Source organism: Manihot esculenta, chromosome 2, assembly GCF_001659605.2.
Source record: "Manihot esculenta cultivar AM560-2 chromosome 2, M.esculenta_v8, whole genome shotgun sequence".
In the NCBI taxonomy this organism is placed as follows: Eukaryota; Viridiplantae; Streptophyta; class Magnoliopsida; order Malpighiales; family Euphorbiaceae; genus Manihot; species Manihot esculenta.
The window spans coordinates 16,124,309-16,140,584 of NC_035162.2; the positions used below are offsets into that span (position 1 = coordinate 16,124,309).

At 31.9% G+C, this 16,276-nt stretch overlaps 2 protein-coding genes across 2 annotated transcripts; both read left to right on the forward strand.

Annotated features, from left to right (window-relative positions):
• The first annotated feature begins 1,173 nt into the window (after positions 1-1,173).
• LOC110608667 (protein SMAX1-LIKE 6) lies at positions 1,174-6,168 on the forward strand. Its single transcript, XM_021747945.2, has 3 exons — positions 1,174-2,655; positions 3,745-3,991; positions 4,132-6,168. Exons 1-3 carry the CDS (start codon positions 1,478-1,480, stop codon positions 6,031-6,033), a joined length of 3,327 nt encoding a protein of 1,108 aa, XP_021603637.1. The 5' UTR covers positions 1,174-1,477; the 3' UTR covers positions 6,034-6,168.
• Positions 6,169-7,910: 1,742 nt separating this feature from the next.
• LOC122722277 lies at positions 7,911-16,073 on the forward strand. The gene is made up of 2 exons (XM_043952579.1): positions 7,911-8,229; positions 14,140-16,073. Exon 2 carries the CDS (start codon positions 14,145-14,147, stop codon positions 15,516-15,518), a length of 1,374 nt encoding a protein of 457 aa, XP_043808514.1. The 5' UTR covers positions 7,911-8,229; positions 14,140-14,144; the 3' UTR covers positions 15,519-16,073.
• The last annotated feature ends 203 nt before the right edge of the window (positions 16,074-16,276 follow it).

Here is a 16,276-nt window from a genome sequence, read left to right on the forward strand (position 1 = left end):
TTAATTATCATATGTTTTTGAAAATTCTAATTGACAAAAATGTTGTAATTATGAGCGTAATAAAAATTTAATATATAATATTTTTTAATAGTAACTTTTCATGAAATTTTATTTTATAAGTTAGGAAAATGAGTGTTGAGGAAGAATTGAAATTTGAAATATATATATATTTTTTAATAGGATCGAGTATTCTCTGATGAGACTCTTACAATATAATTTTATTTTTGAGTGACAGCACATAATTTATTTTAGAAAATTATTGTGTTATATAATATAGAGTAATTGGCTAGTTAAACCTAGCGATAAGTGTATCTGAATAAATAAGATTTCAGATTCTATTTTTCTAATTTTCAATTTCATTTCAAAAAAAACTATTGAGTAACTAATTTATTTTTTCAAATAATTAGATAATATTTCTATTACAAACAACATTAAAGATAATATTAACTTTTGATTCTCCTAATTTTTTAATAATTTTTGTCAACATATTAAATTATTTCATTTACTTTATTTAAATTTTATTCATTTCATGATTAGATTAGATTTTATCCATTCATTTACGTGGAATTATTGCTCAAGTAAGTTCTATTTCCAATAATGCGTGCAAACAACAAATTTTAATCCTTTATTTATTTTTAATATCTTTCATATTTTTTAGTATTAAGATAATTAAAAAATATTTTTTAATAAAAATTAAATCATTTTTAAATAAAATAACTTTCTTTCTTTTTAATTTGAAATGATTTTCTAAAGTTTGAGAATATTAATATTATTATTATACAAATTTATTAATATTTATTAATTTTTCAATTAAAATTAAAAGTAAGAATAATATTTTATCTGTTTTGGTTTTAGAGAATAGATTTGTGTAGACCGCTGTGAATGATGCATCCAAACTGTATTGATCGGTTAATATAATGTGATGAGTTAAAAAAAAATAATAAAAAATTTAATCTAATACAAATTTATTCCCTAATAAACATCAAATCAAAATCGGAACCAGATATCCTACTTTTAATTGCCATGTTTAGAAAATCTTTTGTCTGCTAATTCCATTTTTATCGTTCTCTTCTCTAAAAAGTTTTATCACAAATGCTAGACAGCGACTCCACTGCCATGGTTGGTCCATTTGCTTCAGTGGACACGGCATCTCTCCACTCGCCTCTCTCCAAACAAATAGATCACAGAAGCAGAAACTATACACCTTTACTATTTGGTGTTGAGAAGAGAATCTATGCTTGCTCACCAAGTGTTTGTTCCTTGGCCAAACAGAGGGTCCCACGCAAAACAACAAAACAAGCACATAAAATTTTCCCTTCTCTTTCTCTTAATAAATAGTTCTAAAAGTTGTTGAAGTAAACACTCTTTGGAATTTTTTATTACACCCTTTAAAGCCCATACCAAACACTCAGCCCCTTCCATTTGCCTACTGACACCTCTTTTTTAGCTTATATATTGCTATATATGCTCGCCGGGGATGCCCACGCCGGTCAGTTCAGCCAGGCAATGCTTAACGGACGAGGCTGCTCGTGTTCTCGACGATGCTGTTGCTGTCGCCCGTCGCCGGAGTCATGCCCAGACTACTTCTCTCCATGTGGTATCTGCTTTGCTTGCTTTGCCGTCTTCTATGCTCCGAGAGGCTTGTGCACGCGCCAGAAATAGTCCTTGTTCTTCGCGTCTGCAGTTTCGAGCGCTCGAGCTTTGTGTTGGGGTTTCTCTCGATCGCTTGCCATCGGCGAAATCCCTAGACGAACCTCCAATCTCGAATTCACTTATGGCGGCAATCAAACGGTCGCAGGCTAATCAGCGGAGGCACCCCGATAACTTCCACTTGCAGCAAATTCACTGTAACCAGCAACCTGCGTCGGTTTTGAAGGTCGAACCTAAGCACTTTATGTTATCCATTTTGGATGATCCAATTGTTAGTCGGGTGTTGGGCGAGGCAGGGTTTCGGAGTTGCGATATTAAGTTAGCCATTATCCACCCGCCGGTGACGCCGACTTCGAAATTCTTGCGTACTAGGTGCCCGCCGATTTTCCTTAGTAATTTGCCTGGTTTGGACCTTGGTCGATCCCGTTTGAGCTTCCCCTTTAGTGTGCTCGATGATGGGGAAGAGAACTGTAGGAGAATTTGTGAGGCTTTAGTGAAAAGAAATGGGAAAGGGAAAAACCTGTTGCTTATTGGCGCTTGTGCTATTGATGCTTTAAATAGATTTATCGAATGTGTAAATACAGACAGAGGAGGAGCTTTGCCAAGCGAGATTTCTGGATTAAGCGCTATATCCATTGAAAATGAGATTATTGAGTTCGTTAGCGAAGGACGGAACGATAGAGAGAAGATGGGTTCCAAGTTTGAGGAGTTGCGGCATAAACTGGAGCAGTGTTCAGGCCCGGGTATTGTGTTGAGTGTTGGAGAACTGAAGGCTCTGGTCGACGAGAATGCGTCCAGTGGTGCTTTGAGTTATTTGGTTTCGAAGTTGACGGGTTTATTGGAGGGGTTTAGAGACAAATTGTGGTTGATGGGAGCTGCAGCAACATATGAAACATATTCCAAAATTTTGGGGCAGTTTCCAGCTATAGAAAAGGATTGGGATCTTCATCTTCTACCCATCACTTCTTCTAAAAGCCCTATGGATTGTTTGGGCTCCAAATCTAGGTGAGTAGTTTTGTCGTTTTATCTTTGTTGTTCTCTCTTTCAAGGTCGTGGCCAAAACTCAAAAATTTTCATGCGTGTAGAATAGATTTTTATTTATTATTTAATTTTTTGGGTTGTGCGTCTGCGCGTTTTAATGATTTCCATTCAGGGAAATGGAACCTAAGCTTCAGTAGATTGTTCTAGTATGTAACAAGAAGAATATAAAGAATCTAGACTAGAAGAAGATAAAAGATGAAGGATATTTTTTAGTTGTCCAAAAAGGCTGGCCAGTTTTGGACTTCTTTTAACTAATGCGTGACTAATCCGCGATTCCTTCTATGCTTGACAGTCTGCTGTTGTTGTTTTATCTATTGTTTATTTTCAGAATTTGTGGTGTTTGTTTCATTTGATTGGTTTAATGTGCTTTTCCTCCGATATCTTCTTTCCTTTCTATTTTGTATTTTGTATTTTTTTTCTGTATTTAATTACTCTGCTTTATTTTTTTTGTTCCGCTTCATGGTTCAAATGCTGGGTCTTCTTCTTCTTCTCTCTCTGTGTATGTTTTTTTAGGGCGTTCTACTTATGCTTGCGGCAATTACTTTGCTGTTATTGTTCTGCTTTAAAAAAGTTTGATATGGGAGTTTTATCCAGAATGAAGATAAAGTTTTTGGTTGATGAAAAAGAAAAACTCCTGACTGTACCTTGATTTGCATTTGGCCTCGTCCTTGGAAATGAATTAGTTGCAATTGTGGCTTGGTAATGGAGCTATCATTGTTTAGCATGATTGCAATTCAAAGACTAAGTATAGGTATTTAGGTTATTTCTGAAGAAGTGTTTGGCTATAAATAGTTTCCAAAATTCTTGGTTTATTAACTCTTTGAAATTTGACCACGTCTGGTACTCAATAATACATAAAGGAAAAGGTATTATTGTGCTTATGGAGTTCTTCTTTTGAACATCGGATGATAGTTTGGTTGCATGAGATGGTACGTTAATTTCTTAGTTTTATTCCATATCTTTTGTGAACATATCTATCGGTGCATACAATTTACCTTCTGACTGTTTCTAACCATTGAATCTCACAGTTCCCTGCTCATGACATACTTACAGCTTGATGGGGTCCTTTATCCCATTTGGTGGTTTCTTCTCTATACCATCTGATCTCAAATATCCATTGCCCAACATAAACCAATCCATCACCCGATGTCCCCTTTGCACTGCAAAGTATGAGCAAGAAGTTGCTGCTCTGCTGAAGATGGGATCTACAATTTCGGTTGCAGATCAATACTCAGACAACTTACCTTCTTGGTTACAGATGGCCCAGCTTGACACAGGCAAGGGATTGGATGCTGCTAAGGTGTGCTATTCCTACATAGTTGTAAAACTTTATAGCAATTTTCTTTTGCATTGATGAATCTAATATTAATATCTTTTAAATATTTCATCTGTTGCTTTGTGGCAATATTTATGTAAGAATGTGCATCATCTTCAGTGCAGACCAAAAATGATGGAACAGCATTGGATGCTAGGATTTTGGGGCTGCAAAAGAAATGGAGTGATATCTGCCAAAGACTTCATCATGCTCAGCCTTTCTCTAAACTTGATATTTCCCAGGATAGATCCCAAGCATCAGTTGCAGAGGGCTTTCAGTTTGCAGATAGGAAGGAAAGTAGCAGCAGTAGCTGCAGCAGAGATTCATCATTTAATGAAAGTCAATGTGCAAATCTAAGTCTTGGTTTACATATGGACTTGCAGAATGTTTTTCCAAAAAAACATAGCATCCCAATAACGGTGGCTTCTGAAGCTGAGCCTGTTAATTACCAATTTAAACTACTCAAAGAAGCATCAAAAGGTCAGCAAAAAGAGAAAGATATTCCTTGGTTTACCCCTTTTAGTTTGCGCAATATGAGTGTGCCTGCTGACCACACGACATCTTCACTTGTCACTTCCATAACCACAGATTTGGGGTTAGGAACACTTTACGCATCGAGTTCTCGGGAGACAGATACTCCAAAGTTATGTAATCATAGAGAGCATTTTCAGGATATGTCAGGTTCTAAATCTTTTGAGTTTGGAGTTAAAGACAGTAGTTCGCATATCATAAAATCTTCATGTTCTAATCCTTCTTTAGGAGCACATTTCGGTTCAAGAGATTACAAATCAATCAGGAAAGCGCTTACTGAAAAAGTTGGGTGGCAAGAGGATGCCATACATGCTATTAGTCAAGCGATAACTCGTTGCAAAGTGGGGTATGGAAGACATCGTGGCTCAACTGCGAGAGGAGATATTTGGCTCAATTTCATTGGACCTGACAAAGTTGGGAAGAAAAGAATTGCTTCTGTGCTTGCTGAGATAATCTTTGGTAGCCAAGAAAACCTGGTCTCTGTGGATTTGAGCTTCCATGGTGGGGTTAGCCCATCAAACTCAGTCTTCGAATGCCAAGAGTTAAATGACTACGATCTGAAATTTAGGGGGAAAACAATTGTTGATTATATTGCAATGGAGTTGAGTAAGAAGCCCCATTCTGTCGTACTCCTTGAAAATGTTGACAAAGCTGATTTTCTGGCCCTGACTAGTTTGTCCCAGGCAGTGAGAACGGGTAAATTTCCTGATTCCCATGGGAGAGAAATCGGCATCAACAATATGATTTTTGTGACAACATCAAAAATTGCATTGGGCAATATAAAATTTCTACCACATAATGAAACAATTAAGTTATCCGAAGAAAACATTCTTCGAGCCAAAAGCTGGCAAATGCAAATATTAATTGAACATGCTGCTGAGGCTGCCAGAAGGAGCAATGAAATGAACGTGAAGATTTCAAGAAAATTAACGTCCAGTGCGTCATCTGTGTATAAAAGAAAGCTGGATGAAACCACCAAATCTGCAGAAGAGGAATTCAGTTATGAGGGTAAGAAACGCGCGCATAAACTGTTGGGATCCTTTCTGGATTTGAATCTCCCTGTAGATGAGGCTGAAGACAACACCAATTCTGGTAGTTGCGACAGTGATTCCATCTCTGAAAGTTCAGAAGCTTTGTTGGAAGATTTCTTTGATCAAGTTGATGAGAATGTATTATTCAAGTCATTTGATTTTGATGCTCTTGGTGAGAAAATAGTGAGGGAAATCAGTAAACAATTTCAAAAAGCATTTGGATCTGAGATTTCACTAGAGATTGATGATGAAGTCATTCTGCAAATAATTGCAGCTTCTTGGTTATCCACCAGAAGCAGAGCAATGGAGGACTGGATCGAAAGTGTCCTTGGCAAAGGCTGCAGTGAAGCCCGGGATAAGTGCTGCAGTAATGTTCAGTATGTTGTAAAACTAGTTAGTTGTAAAGGCCTTTTGGCGGATGAGCGAGCTCCTGGAATATGTCTACCTTCCAGAATTAATGTGTAAACTGATTTTCTTGCTTACCAATGTTTCTTGTAAATTATATGTAATGTAGCTTTTAGCATATTGCTTCAGCATGTGAAATGCCTTTTTTGGTTAATTAATGCCATAAAGTTTAGGGCATTTGTTGTCCTGTTACAATTTCTACTGCTCATTGATCACAGCCAGTTTCAGGCGATATTATAACGGATGAGAGAGAGAGAGATATAGTTTTGTCTTTGGAAAAAAGAAAGCTAACCTTTTCCTTTATCAGCATCGTTTTCCCCCTTTTTCACTTTGCTAAAGAAAAGCTGAGCTTCCATCTCCCTTTCAACACGTGTAGAAAGTCATTTTCTCTTGCTTTTGCTCCCTCTTTCACATAAGAAAGCTTATTTGACAAAATTTTGGGTCTGGATTCACCTGCTTTTTCCAATTTTACATGAGCTGAAGTACTTTGACGGTTGATGTTTCACCTGCTCTTCTTGAAATTTTGATTTGGTTCCTTGATGGTTTCAGTTGCTCTTCCTGAAATTTCAGTTGTAGTTTGATTTTGATGATGAAAGCAGGTGAGGTGAGAATGTGATTTGTATGGCTGATGGGAGCGAGGTAAGGTAAGTTCAGTAGGTTTAACATCTATTCTACCATTTTTCTTGTTTGATTTTAATTATGATATATCACTTGTTTCCCTTCCTCTAGTCACCTCCTCCTCTGCTGCTTAAAAGCAAATGAAATTTTTTGATTTTACTAGAATATCATGTAAGAGATCTCTCTCCTTTTTCGAGGTTCAGGTGAAATCCTACAGGGGAAGAGATTGTAAGGGAACCAAAAGAAGATGTAAGTGAGAAAAGAAAGGCAGGAGGAGAGAAAGATGAAGAGGTGATCTTAAAAAATATGATCCAATGTGCATATGAGAGACAGATGTGCATATGAAGGTTCTTAAAACTTACAAGAAACTACCTACCCACTTCTTTCTCTTTTAACCAATTTCTTCGGTTAAAGTGTTTTTTGGTGAAATACTTGCGGAAATGTGAGCCGAGGAAGTAGGTCAGTATGACTTCAAACCCTGTGCAATCTTGTAAAGCAAATTGGTCACTCAATTTTGTATCCAACATTTCTGTGCTGCTGCTTGGTGTTAACTGCTTTGTATGAGCTTATATTTATTATTGTGCCAATGAATGCCTATTTTATTGATTGTCTTTGTCAACTGATGCTATTTAGTTTCCAAACTTTGTATCCACACTGATCCTCTAGCTATTTTTTTTTAATCTAGCTTACTGGCGATTTAAACAAGATGGTTGCCCTGCAGATATTATTAGAGCCATATGGGATTTGGAGGTCTGTGTCTGTCCTCCCATTCTCTTTTACCATGGTTCATTATATTTTTAACATCAGTTTTCCTGAAGCTTGCTGGATTCTGTATTTGTTGATTTATGGGAATTTTATGATTTTTTTGTTCCATTTGTTGGTCTCATATGGGATGGAGTTATCGTATTTGTTTAAAACGAAGTTCTCAAACTCTCTATTTTGCTCTCATGTATCAGTCCATGGATTACCAACTTGTCCTATAATATAAATTCTCACTGACTTTGAAGGGGCATGAAATTATTATATAATTATTTACGTCTAATCGCAATATAATATTAATTTTATATTATTAAAATTATATAATACTAATAATTTTTTATTTAAACATTAATAATAAAAAATATTAAATTTTAATATATTAAAAATTATGAAACTATTTATTATCATAAAAAATTATAAAATAAATAATATTATTAAATTAATATAATATAAATATATTATTATAATATATTAAAAATTAAAAAAAAATAAACTTCATGGCCTGACGCTATTCACACAGATGTCAGGTCAAGATTTATAATTGAAAATAATTTTTATAAGAGCACTTAAAGTGGATCTGACGGTGATGTAGGCTATGGATCTGACGGTGATTTATAATTAAACTTCATGGTTCTTTCTCCAGAAACTTCCGATTCCTATTTTCATTTGCATATGCTATGTTGTTAATTTGCTTCCGTCCTCTGTCTCTCTCTCTCGTGATGAGTCATTCATTAGCAGGTTTTAGATGCCAGGAATCCCAAGGTAGCAGGTGCTAACATTTGGAGAAGCATATGCAAGAGCTTCGGAAACTTTTAACAGTTTGACAAGGCTATGGAGTTATTAGCAGAGATGAAGGAATTGAGTTCCAATCCGATGGAGGTGAGTACAATAAGCTGATCCAATCTCTACCCTTAAAGATATGGTTTTACTTGTGTTTTTCTAAGTAGATTTGTTTTCATTTGTTCAAACACCCGTTATTCTAAACCCTAGATCTCTCGTCTCTCATCCTCTCTCCTTCCATGATACCTTCTCGCATTGGGATGATCCCTTCAGAGAACTCCATCAGAGATTAGTCATTTTTATTTGATGGTTTCACTTTCAAAAGGAAATGATCTATGCTTTTTGGCCTTGAGACGGATTTTATTTTATTTTTTATATAATTTTTCTTTATTAATAACTGATTGAATAATGTTTTAACATTGTTTTTTACGGTGATATAAAGGTAAACTCAAGATTTCTTCTCTTTCTATTTTTTTCACACCATAAAAGTGAATATTTTAAGTAAATAAAGAGATCAAAACTCAAAATTTTATTGACTTCCTACGAAAGTATAAAAAGACCTATCATTAGTTTTCTTTTCCTATTAATCGAGAGAAAGGATAACTTTTAAATTGTTATACAATGGATTGAGGATAAAAAAAAACTGTATTTTTAATTTTGTTGTAATTATATTTTATATTTTTTTAATTAAAATTTAATTTTTTAAAAAATTACTTTAATTATACCTAATATTACTTATGTCGTTAAAAAATTAATAAAAATTTACTTTATAATTTTATTTTTTGTCAATTAATTTTTATTCTTTTAATATTTAACAAAATACACAGTATCATTCCTTCCTTGTATAATTAGAAATTTACAAAATTACCAAATTACTTTTTTTACTATTAAATATATTTAAAAATTATTATTATTATTATTTAATTTTTTTAATCTTTATTAATAATTTTATAATAATAATAATAATAATAATAATTTATTTTAATTTTATTTTAACTAAAATTATTACCCATCAATTTTTCTCATTAGCATTATTTTTAAAAATATTGTTAACAAAATAACTTTATTAAATATATTAGTTATTTAATTGACTTCCTATACTTTAAAAGTATAAAAAGACCCATTAAACTATGCCCGATTAATTTTTTTTTTCTATTAATCGAGAGAAAGGATATAATAAAATTTATATTTTGAAAGGTATAACTTTTAAATTGTTATACAATGGATTGATGATAAAAAAAACTGTATTTTTAATTTTGTTGTAATTATATTTTATATTTTTTAATTAAAATTTATTTTTTTTAAAATTATTTTAATTATACTTAATATTATTTATATCGTTAAAAAGTTAAAAAATTAAAAATTATCATGTCAATATAAGGCCACGTTAATAAAGTTAAAATTAATTCTACTTTATAATTTTATTTTTTGTCAATTAAATTTTATTCTTTTAATATTTAATTAAATACATAGTATCATTCCTTGTATAATTAGAAATTTATAAAATTACTTTTTTCTATTATTAAATATATTTAAAAATTATTATTATTATTTAATTTTTTTAATTTTTATTAATAATTTTATAATAATAATAATAATAATTTATTTTAATTTTATTATACACGCCAACAACAGAGTCAAATTAAACGACAATTTTTCAAGTTCTGTGAACAAGTGAAAGAAACAATACCAGTTTTTACATACTTAAGATAATATCACAAAAAAAAATTAAATGTGTTAAAAATCAAATTACACAAATGGCATAAGGTACATGAAGATACAGGAGAAGTAGTAGTTGACCAATATAATGAATTAGAAAAACCCCCTTTAGAAAAAGCCTTTTTTAAAAAAGACCATGCTTATGAGGCAATACAACCTATAATTCATACACAAGATATACGTAATAGTGACATAAGAAATATCAATTTACAAAACAACTGGAATAATATAACTGTACATATCATAGGAAAACAATTAGATAGAATGGAAGAAAAGATAGATAGAAATTATGAGGCTATAACAAATATAGAACATATAGAAACACCTCAAACACCATCACCTACAATACCCAAACCAAATACAACTTATTTATCACAAAGATATAGTGATGCAAAACCATATAATATAGATCCTGCTAGAAAACAAACAAATAACCTTTCACAAAAATAATACCACCATCCAAAAATCCAATAGAAATAATAAATATGACACCTAAAACAGAACTAAATAGTATATCAGAAACACTACAAAAAATAATTAATGAACAAAAATCCGTTAAAACTACTGCCTCAAAAGGAATTAAAATCCAAGAACCCGTACAAATTTCAAAACAAGAAAGTACAAGTACTAGTAAAGATAAAGGGAAAATAACAATATTAACAGAATATAATGATACTTCTTCCTCAGAAGAAGACACAATAGACAATCCTTTAACAATAACAGATGATGAGTCAGAACAAGAAAGTATTATGCCCTTAAATACTATAGGAAATACTATAGGAAAACAATACCATCACCAACCAGATGACTTAATCACAATAGATAAAAAACAGAAACAATATAATGCTAAAAACATATACGAATGGAATATAGACGACAAATCTGAAACAGAAATCATTAAAATAACCAAAGAAATGGTAATAGTAGGCAATATATATCAACAAAGAGTAGGAATTACAGAAAAACAAGCTGCTGAAAACATCATTTTAGGATTCACAGGAGAACTTAGAACATGGTGGGACAAACTTTTAAGCAATGACATAAAAAACAATATTTTAGCTGCTAGACGAATAGATAGTACCACAGGAGAACCAGCTACTGATCCAGCTACTGGCCAACCATTACCTTTTATAATAGCATATCTTATTTATAATATAATAACTCATTTTATAGGAGATTTAGACTTATATACAGAAAGAAATAGTGAAATTTTACAAAATCTACGATGCAGAAAATTAGAAAATTTTAGATGGTATAAAGATAATTTTTTAAAAAGAGTATATGCATTAGCAGATCCAAATGCTTATCATTGGAAAGAAAAATTTTAACAGGATTACCAAGATTGCTTTCAACAAAGGTTAAAGAAACCATTGAACAAAAATATGGACATATTTCTTATGATGATTTGACTTATGGAGACCTAATAACGTGTGTAAATTTAACAGGGATACGATTGTGTAGGGATATCAAATTACAAAATAAATTAAAAATGGAAAATAGACAATCTAGAAAAGAATTAGGCAATTGGTGTGAACAATTTGGCTTTGGAACAATGAAGAAACATAAACATAAAAAATACAAACCCTTTAAAACAGAGAAAATTTATAAGAAATACAATTATAGAAAAAGGCAGTATAATAATAAACGAATATATAAAAAACCCTTAACAAGAAAATATTTTAAGAAAACTAATTACAAGAAGCATAATTTTAAAAGGCCAAACAAAAAGGATAACATAACATGCTATTTATGTAACCAAAGAGGACATTATGCTAGGGAATGCCCTGCTAGAAAAAAGATACATGAACTAGGTTTAGAATTAAAAATAGATAACATGGACCAATTATTAGAAAAGATAGACCAAATAAACTTAACCTCTTCAGACTTAAGTGAGGATTACGATAGTGACAATTCTTCACAAACCATAAAAGATTCAGACAGTAATCATGATTGCAAAGGAGAAATCTGTAATTGTAATAATAAAATAAATATGTTAACAGACTATACTAAAATTTTAGAACAATTAGAACAAGTAGAAGACCCTAGTATAAAAAGAAAATTTTTTAAAAAACTAAATAAAATTATAAATGAAGAAATAAAAATAGGCACAACCATACCAACAACCTTTGAAGATATAGAACAAATGTTTACAAAGAAACCTATAAAAACAGTATCATCCATGGATTTACAATTTGAAATAAGACAATTAAAAGCAGAAGTAAAACAATTAAAAACCGAAGTAAGACAATTACAACATAAATGTGAACAAATTCAATACACAAAAAACAAAGAAAAAATAGAAGATATAGAGGAAACTGAAACTGAAACTGAAGAAGAACAACAATTAAAATTCAATGACATCACAAGGATAAAATTCCAAAAGTGGTATGTTAAAATTAATCTTACAATAAAAGATTTTAAATTAAAATCAATTGCAATGTTAGACTCAGGAGCTGACATGAACTGTATAGACATAGGTATTATACCAAGTACATACTTTCACAAAACAAAACAAACATTATCAGCTGCAAATTCAACAAAAGTAAACATAGAGTATAAAATACCTAGTGCTCACATATGTAATAACAATATTTGTTTCAACACAAGTTTTATGTTAATAAAAAATCTTAATACTCAAGTTATTCTAGGAAATCATTTTTTACAAATGCTTTACCCTTTCAAGGTAACTGAATTAGGCATAGAAACAAACATTTTAGGACAAAATATAATATTTGAATTTATAACACCTATAAATTACCATGACATAAGTTCATTCCAAAAAGAAAATATTAGCAAAATTAATAATTTAGAAAAACAAATACAATATTTAAAGAAAGATTTACATTTAATAAAGATAGAAGAACAATTAGAAACGCCCATAATACAACAACAAATAAAAGAGATCCAAGAAAAATTTGAACAAGATTTATGTTCAGATCTACCATCAGCTTTTTGGGACAGAAAACAGCACATAGTCACATTACCATACGAACCAAGTTTTAAAGAACAAAACATCCCTACAAAAGCAAGACCAATACAAATGAACCAAGCAATGTTAGAATTCTGTAAAAAAGAAATACAAGAACTATTAAACAAAAAATTAATCAGACCTAGTAAATCACCATGGTCCTGTGCGGCCTTTTATGTTATGAAAAATGCAGAATTAGAAAGAGGAGCACCAAGATTAGTTATTAATTACAAACCCTTAAATACAGCATTACAATGGATTAGGTACCCTATACCAAATAAACAAGATTTATTAAACAGATTATATAATGCACAAATATTTTCAAAATTCGATATGAATCAGGATTTTGGCAAATACAAATAGCTGAACAAGATAAATATAAAACAGCTTTCACTGTACCATTCGGACAATATGAATGGAATATAATGCCATTTGGATTAAAAAATGCACCAAGTGAATTTCAAAAAATAATGAATGATATATTTAATCCATATGAATTTATCATTACATATATTGATGATGTGTTAGTATTTAGTCAACATATAGACCAACATATTAAACATTTAAATATTTTTTATAAAGCAGTAAAAAGAAATGGTTTAGTATTATCAAAGCCAAAGATGAAACTATTTCAAACAAAAATTAGATTTTTAGGTCATGAAATATACCAAAATACGATCATACCAATCCAAAGAAGTATAGACTTTGCAGACAAATTTCCAGATGAAATCAAAGACAAAAATCAATTACAAAGATTTTTAGGATCTTTAAATTATGTTGCTGACTTTCTACCGAATTTAAGAATAATATGCAAACCTCTTTATAATAGATTAAAAAAGAATCCTCAACCATGGACAGAAAAACATACTAAACTAATTCAAGAAATAAAGAAACATGTAAAGTCTTTACCATGTTTAAATATTTGTAACCCAAATGTCCCAAAAATAGTAGAAACAGATGCTTCTCACCAAGGTTATGGAGGCATACTCAAACAAAATATAACTAATAAAAGCCATATCATAAGATATTATTCAGGAGTATGGAACCAAACTCAAGAAAAATATTCTACCATAAAAAAAGAAATTTTAGCCATTGTCTTATGTGTAACCAAATTTCAAAGTGACTTATTAAACTAAAAATTTATCATTCGTGTAGATTGTAAGGCAGCAAAAGATGTGTTAACAAAAGATGTTAAAAATTTAGCTGCTAAACATATATTTGCAAGATGGCAAGCATTTTTATCTATTTTTGATTTTGAAATTGAACATATAAAAGGAACTGACAATTCTATTGCAGATTTTTTAACACGAGAATTTTTGCAGGGACGATGACAGATAAAGGAAAAGAAGCAGAAAAGATCTCTTTGAGATCACAAAGTTCACAAACAAATTTGACAAAATTACAATTATTCACTCCAGGACATAGTTCTGTCCAAAATATAACGGGACAGTTATCTGTACCCAGACCATTGTATACAACTACTACTAGTATAATAAATCGACCTATTGGACATATATCAAGTGCTTTGATCACACAACCACATTATGCCAGACCAAGATCACCCAGACCTTATTTCACTTCATTTAACAAATTTAGCCCATTACAGACAACACCCATAACTCCATCCACATTTAAACAAGCTATCACTAGCACAACATCACCAAGGCACACAAGCCCATCTTCGTCAAGTCAAACTGAGTCAGCCCAATATATTTACAAGCCCATTGAAGACCAAATTCTGACCATAGAACCAGAATACTGGGCACAAAATCCTCATTTAAATGAATATCAATTTTGTGAAACCATTTTTCCTAAAACTCATTATTACATCCCTGACAATTTCCAAAAATCCCAAAGCTATTATGAAGCCATTCTTACCCATACAACTTCTATCCTCATGCAAAACAATTTTGATCCTCACAACCCTACCAAGCTCAGATATTGCAAAGTAAGATTACTCAAGGTATGGACTCTTACTGAATGGGGACAAGAGCCCCACAAAGCAAAAGAATTTACTTATACCAATGGACAATCAAGACAAAATGCAAAATATAATTATTATGATTATCAAGTTGCTTGGGAAAGAACATTTTTTAAGCAAAATGAACAATTATCCATATCTTTTTTCTTTTATATTTCTGACAATTTTACTTATCCTATCCCATTTTGGTTTCATCAATGGTGGCACAAATTTGGTATCCATGATGATATTATCCCAGAAAATATTAAACTTGCTAAAACCCAATTTTTTGACAACCAGCAATTATCAGAAACAATTATTTGCTCTCCTCAGTGGCTTATTTATTCTCATTATTTTCACATCCCTTGGATTTTCATGACCGAATATCATATTAAAGACCACATTCTTGACAACTTTCAAATCCCCATGTTAGTCAGAAAATACAAAATTAAATGGTGGCCTAAGACTAATCTCCAAGGTTGTGACCCAATAGCCGTAGACCAATTCTTTATAAACAATCCACAATATTGCAAAATATCTAGCCCAGCCGCTATCACTAAACAAGAAACCTTCTTAGCAAGAAAACAGCAAATTATGGCACAGATGGCTGCTTGTACCTCTGAACCAGAATATGACAAATTACTTGAAGAACTGAAAGAAACAAGGAGTACTGCAGCATCACCATCACCAATTGATCTATCTGATGACAATGATGACTTTTTTACACAAGCAGAGATGTAACCAGAAAAATGACTCAGCCTTCCACCAAGAATCAAGTGGCAAACGAAACAAAAAACATGACATATGCAATGATGTCAAAACATTCACAAGTCGCTGACAAAAACAAGTGGCAGAGACAAAAGCATGATGATGCAGCGGACAATTGGCCGACAAGATAAAATAATGGCCGACAAAGTTAAAAGTAAAAAGAAAAAGAAGAAAAAACAAATGACTCAGTAACAGACAAAAGAAAGAGGCGCACTAACCGACATTCTTCGCCAATGAAGGAAAGACAGCTCAGCACGCACTATCATAGACCGCTCAACCAAATTCAATAAACATTTGACATCCGCGGCTATAAAAAGGAGCTCTCCAGACCAACAAGGACACACCGAACTTCAACACTGAAAATCTCCATCACTCTCTAAATGTATTCCAGTTCATGTTTCTCATGTAAGGATACCGAAGTTTATGACAACTCGGTAGTAGCAGTAGTACCAGTTATTGTGTAATTAAGTACCAAGGTAGTACAAAGTTGTATTTTGTATTTTATTGTTAATACAAGTACCATTTACCAACTGTTACTGTATAAGTCCGTGTTGACGGCAATTATTCTCTCTTTCTTCGATCATCCTTCTGAGTTAATTCTGGGATATCCAGGTTAACAGTGCAGGAACCTTAACCATAAGTATGCTCTGTGCTTGCAGTTCACACTGATCTGGCACATCAGAAATTCTGTTCAAACCATCAAAATGGAAATAGGAATATATTATTGTACT

Bases quoted from the DNA above. Each gene is read 5' to 3' on its own strand.
- LOC110608667 (XM_021747945.2), top strand. From the start codon at position 1,478: ATGCCCACGCCGGTCAGTTCAGCCAGGCAATGCTTAACGGACGAGGCT. The intron at 2,656-3,744 runs GTGAGTAGTTTT...ACATACTTACAG, and splicing joins TGTTTGGGCTCCAAATCTAG to CTTGATGGGGTCCTTTATCC. The intron at 3,992-4,131 runs GTGTGCTATTCC...TCTTCAGTGCAG, and splicing joins AGGGATTGGATGCTGCTAAG to ACCAAAAATGATGGAACAGC.
- LOC122722277 (XM_043952579.1), top strand. From the start codon at position 14,145: ATGACAGATAAAGGAAAAGAAGCAGAAAAGATCTCTTTGAGATCACAA.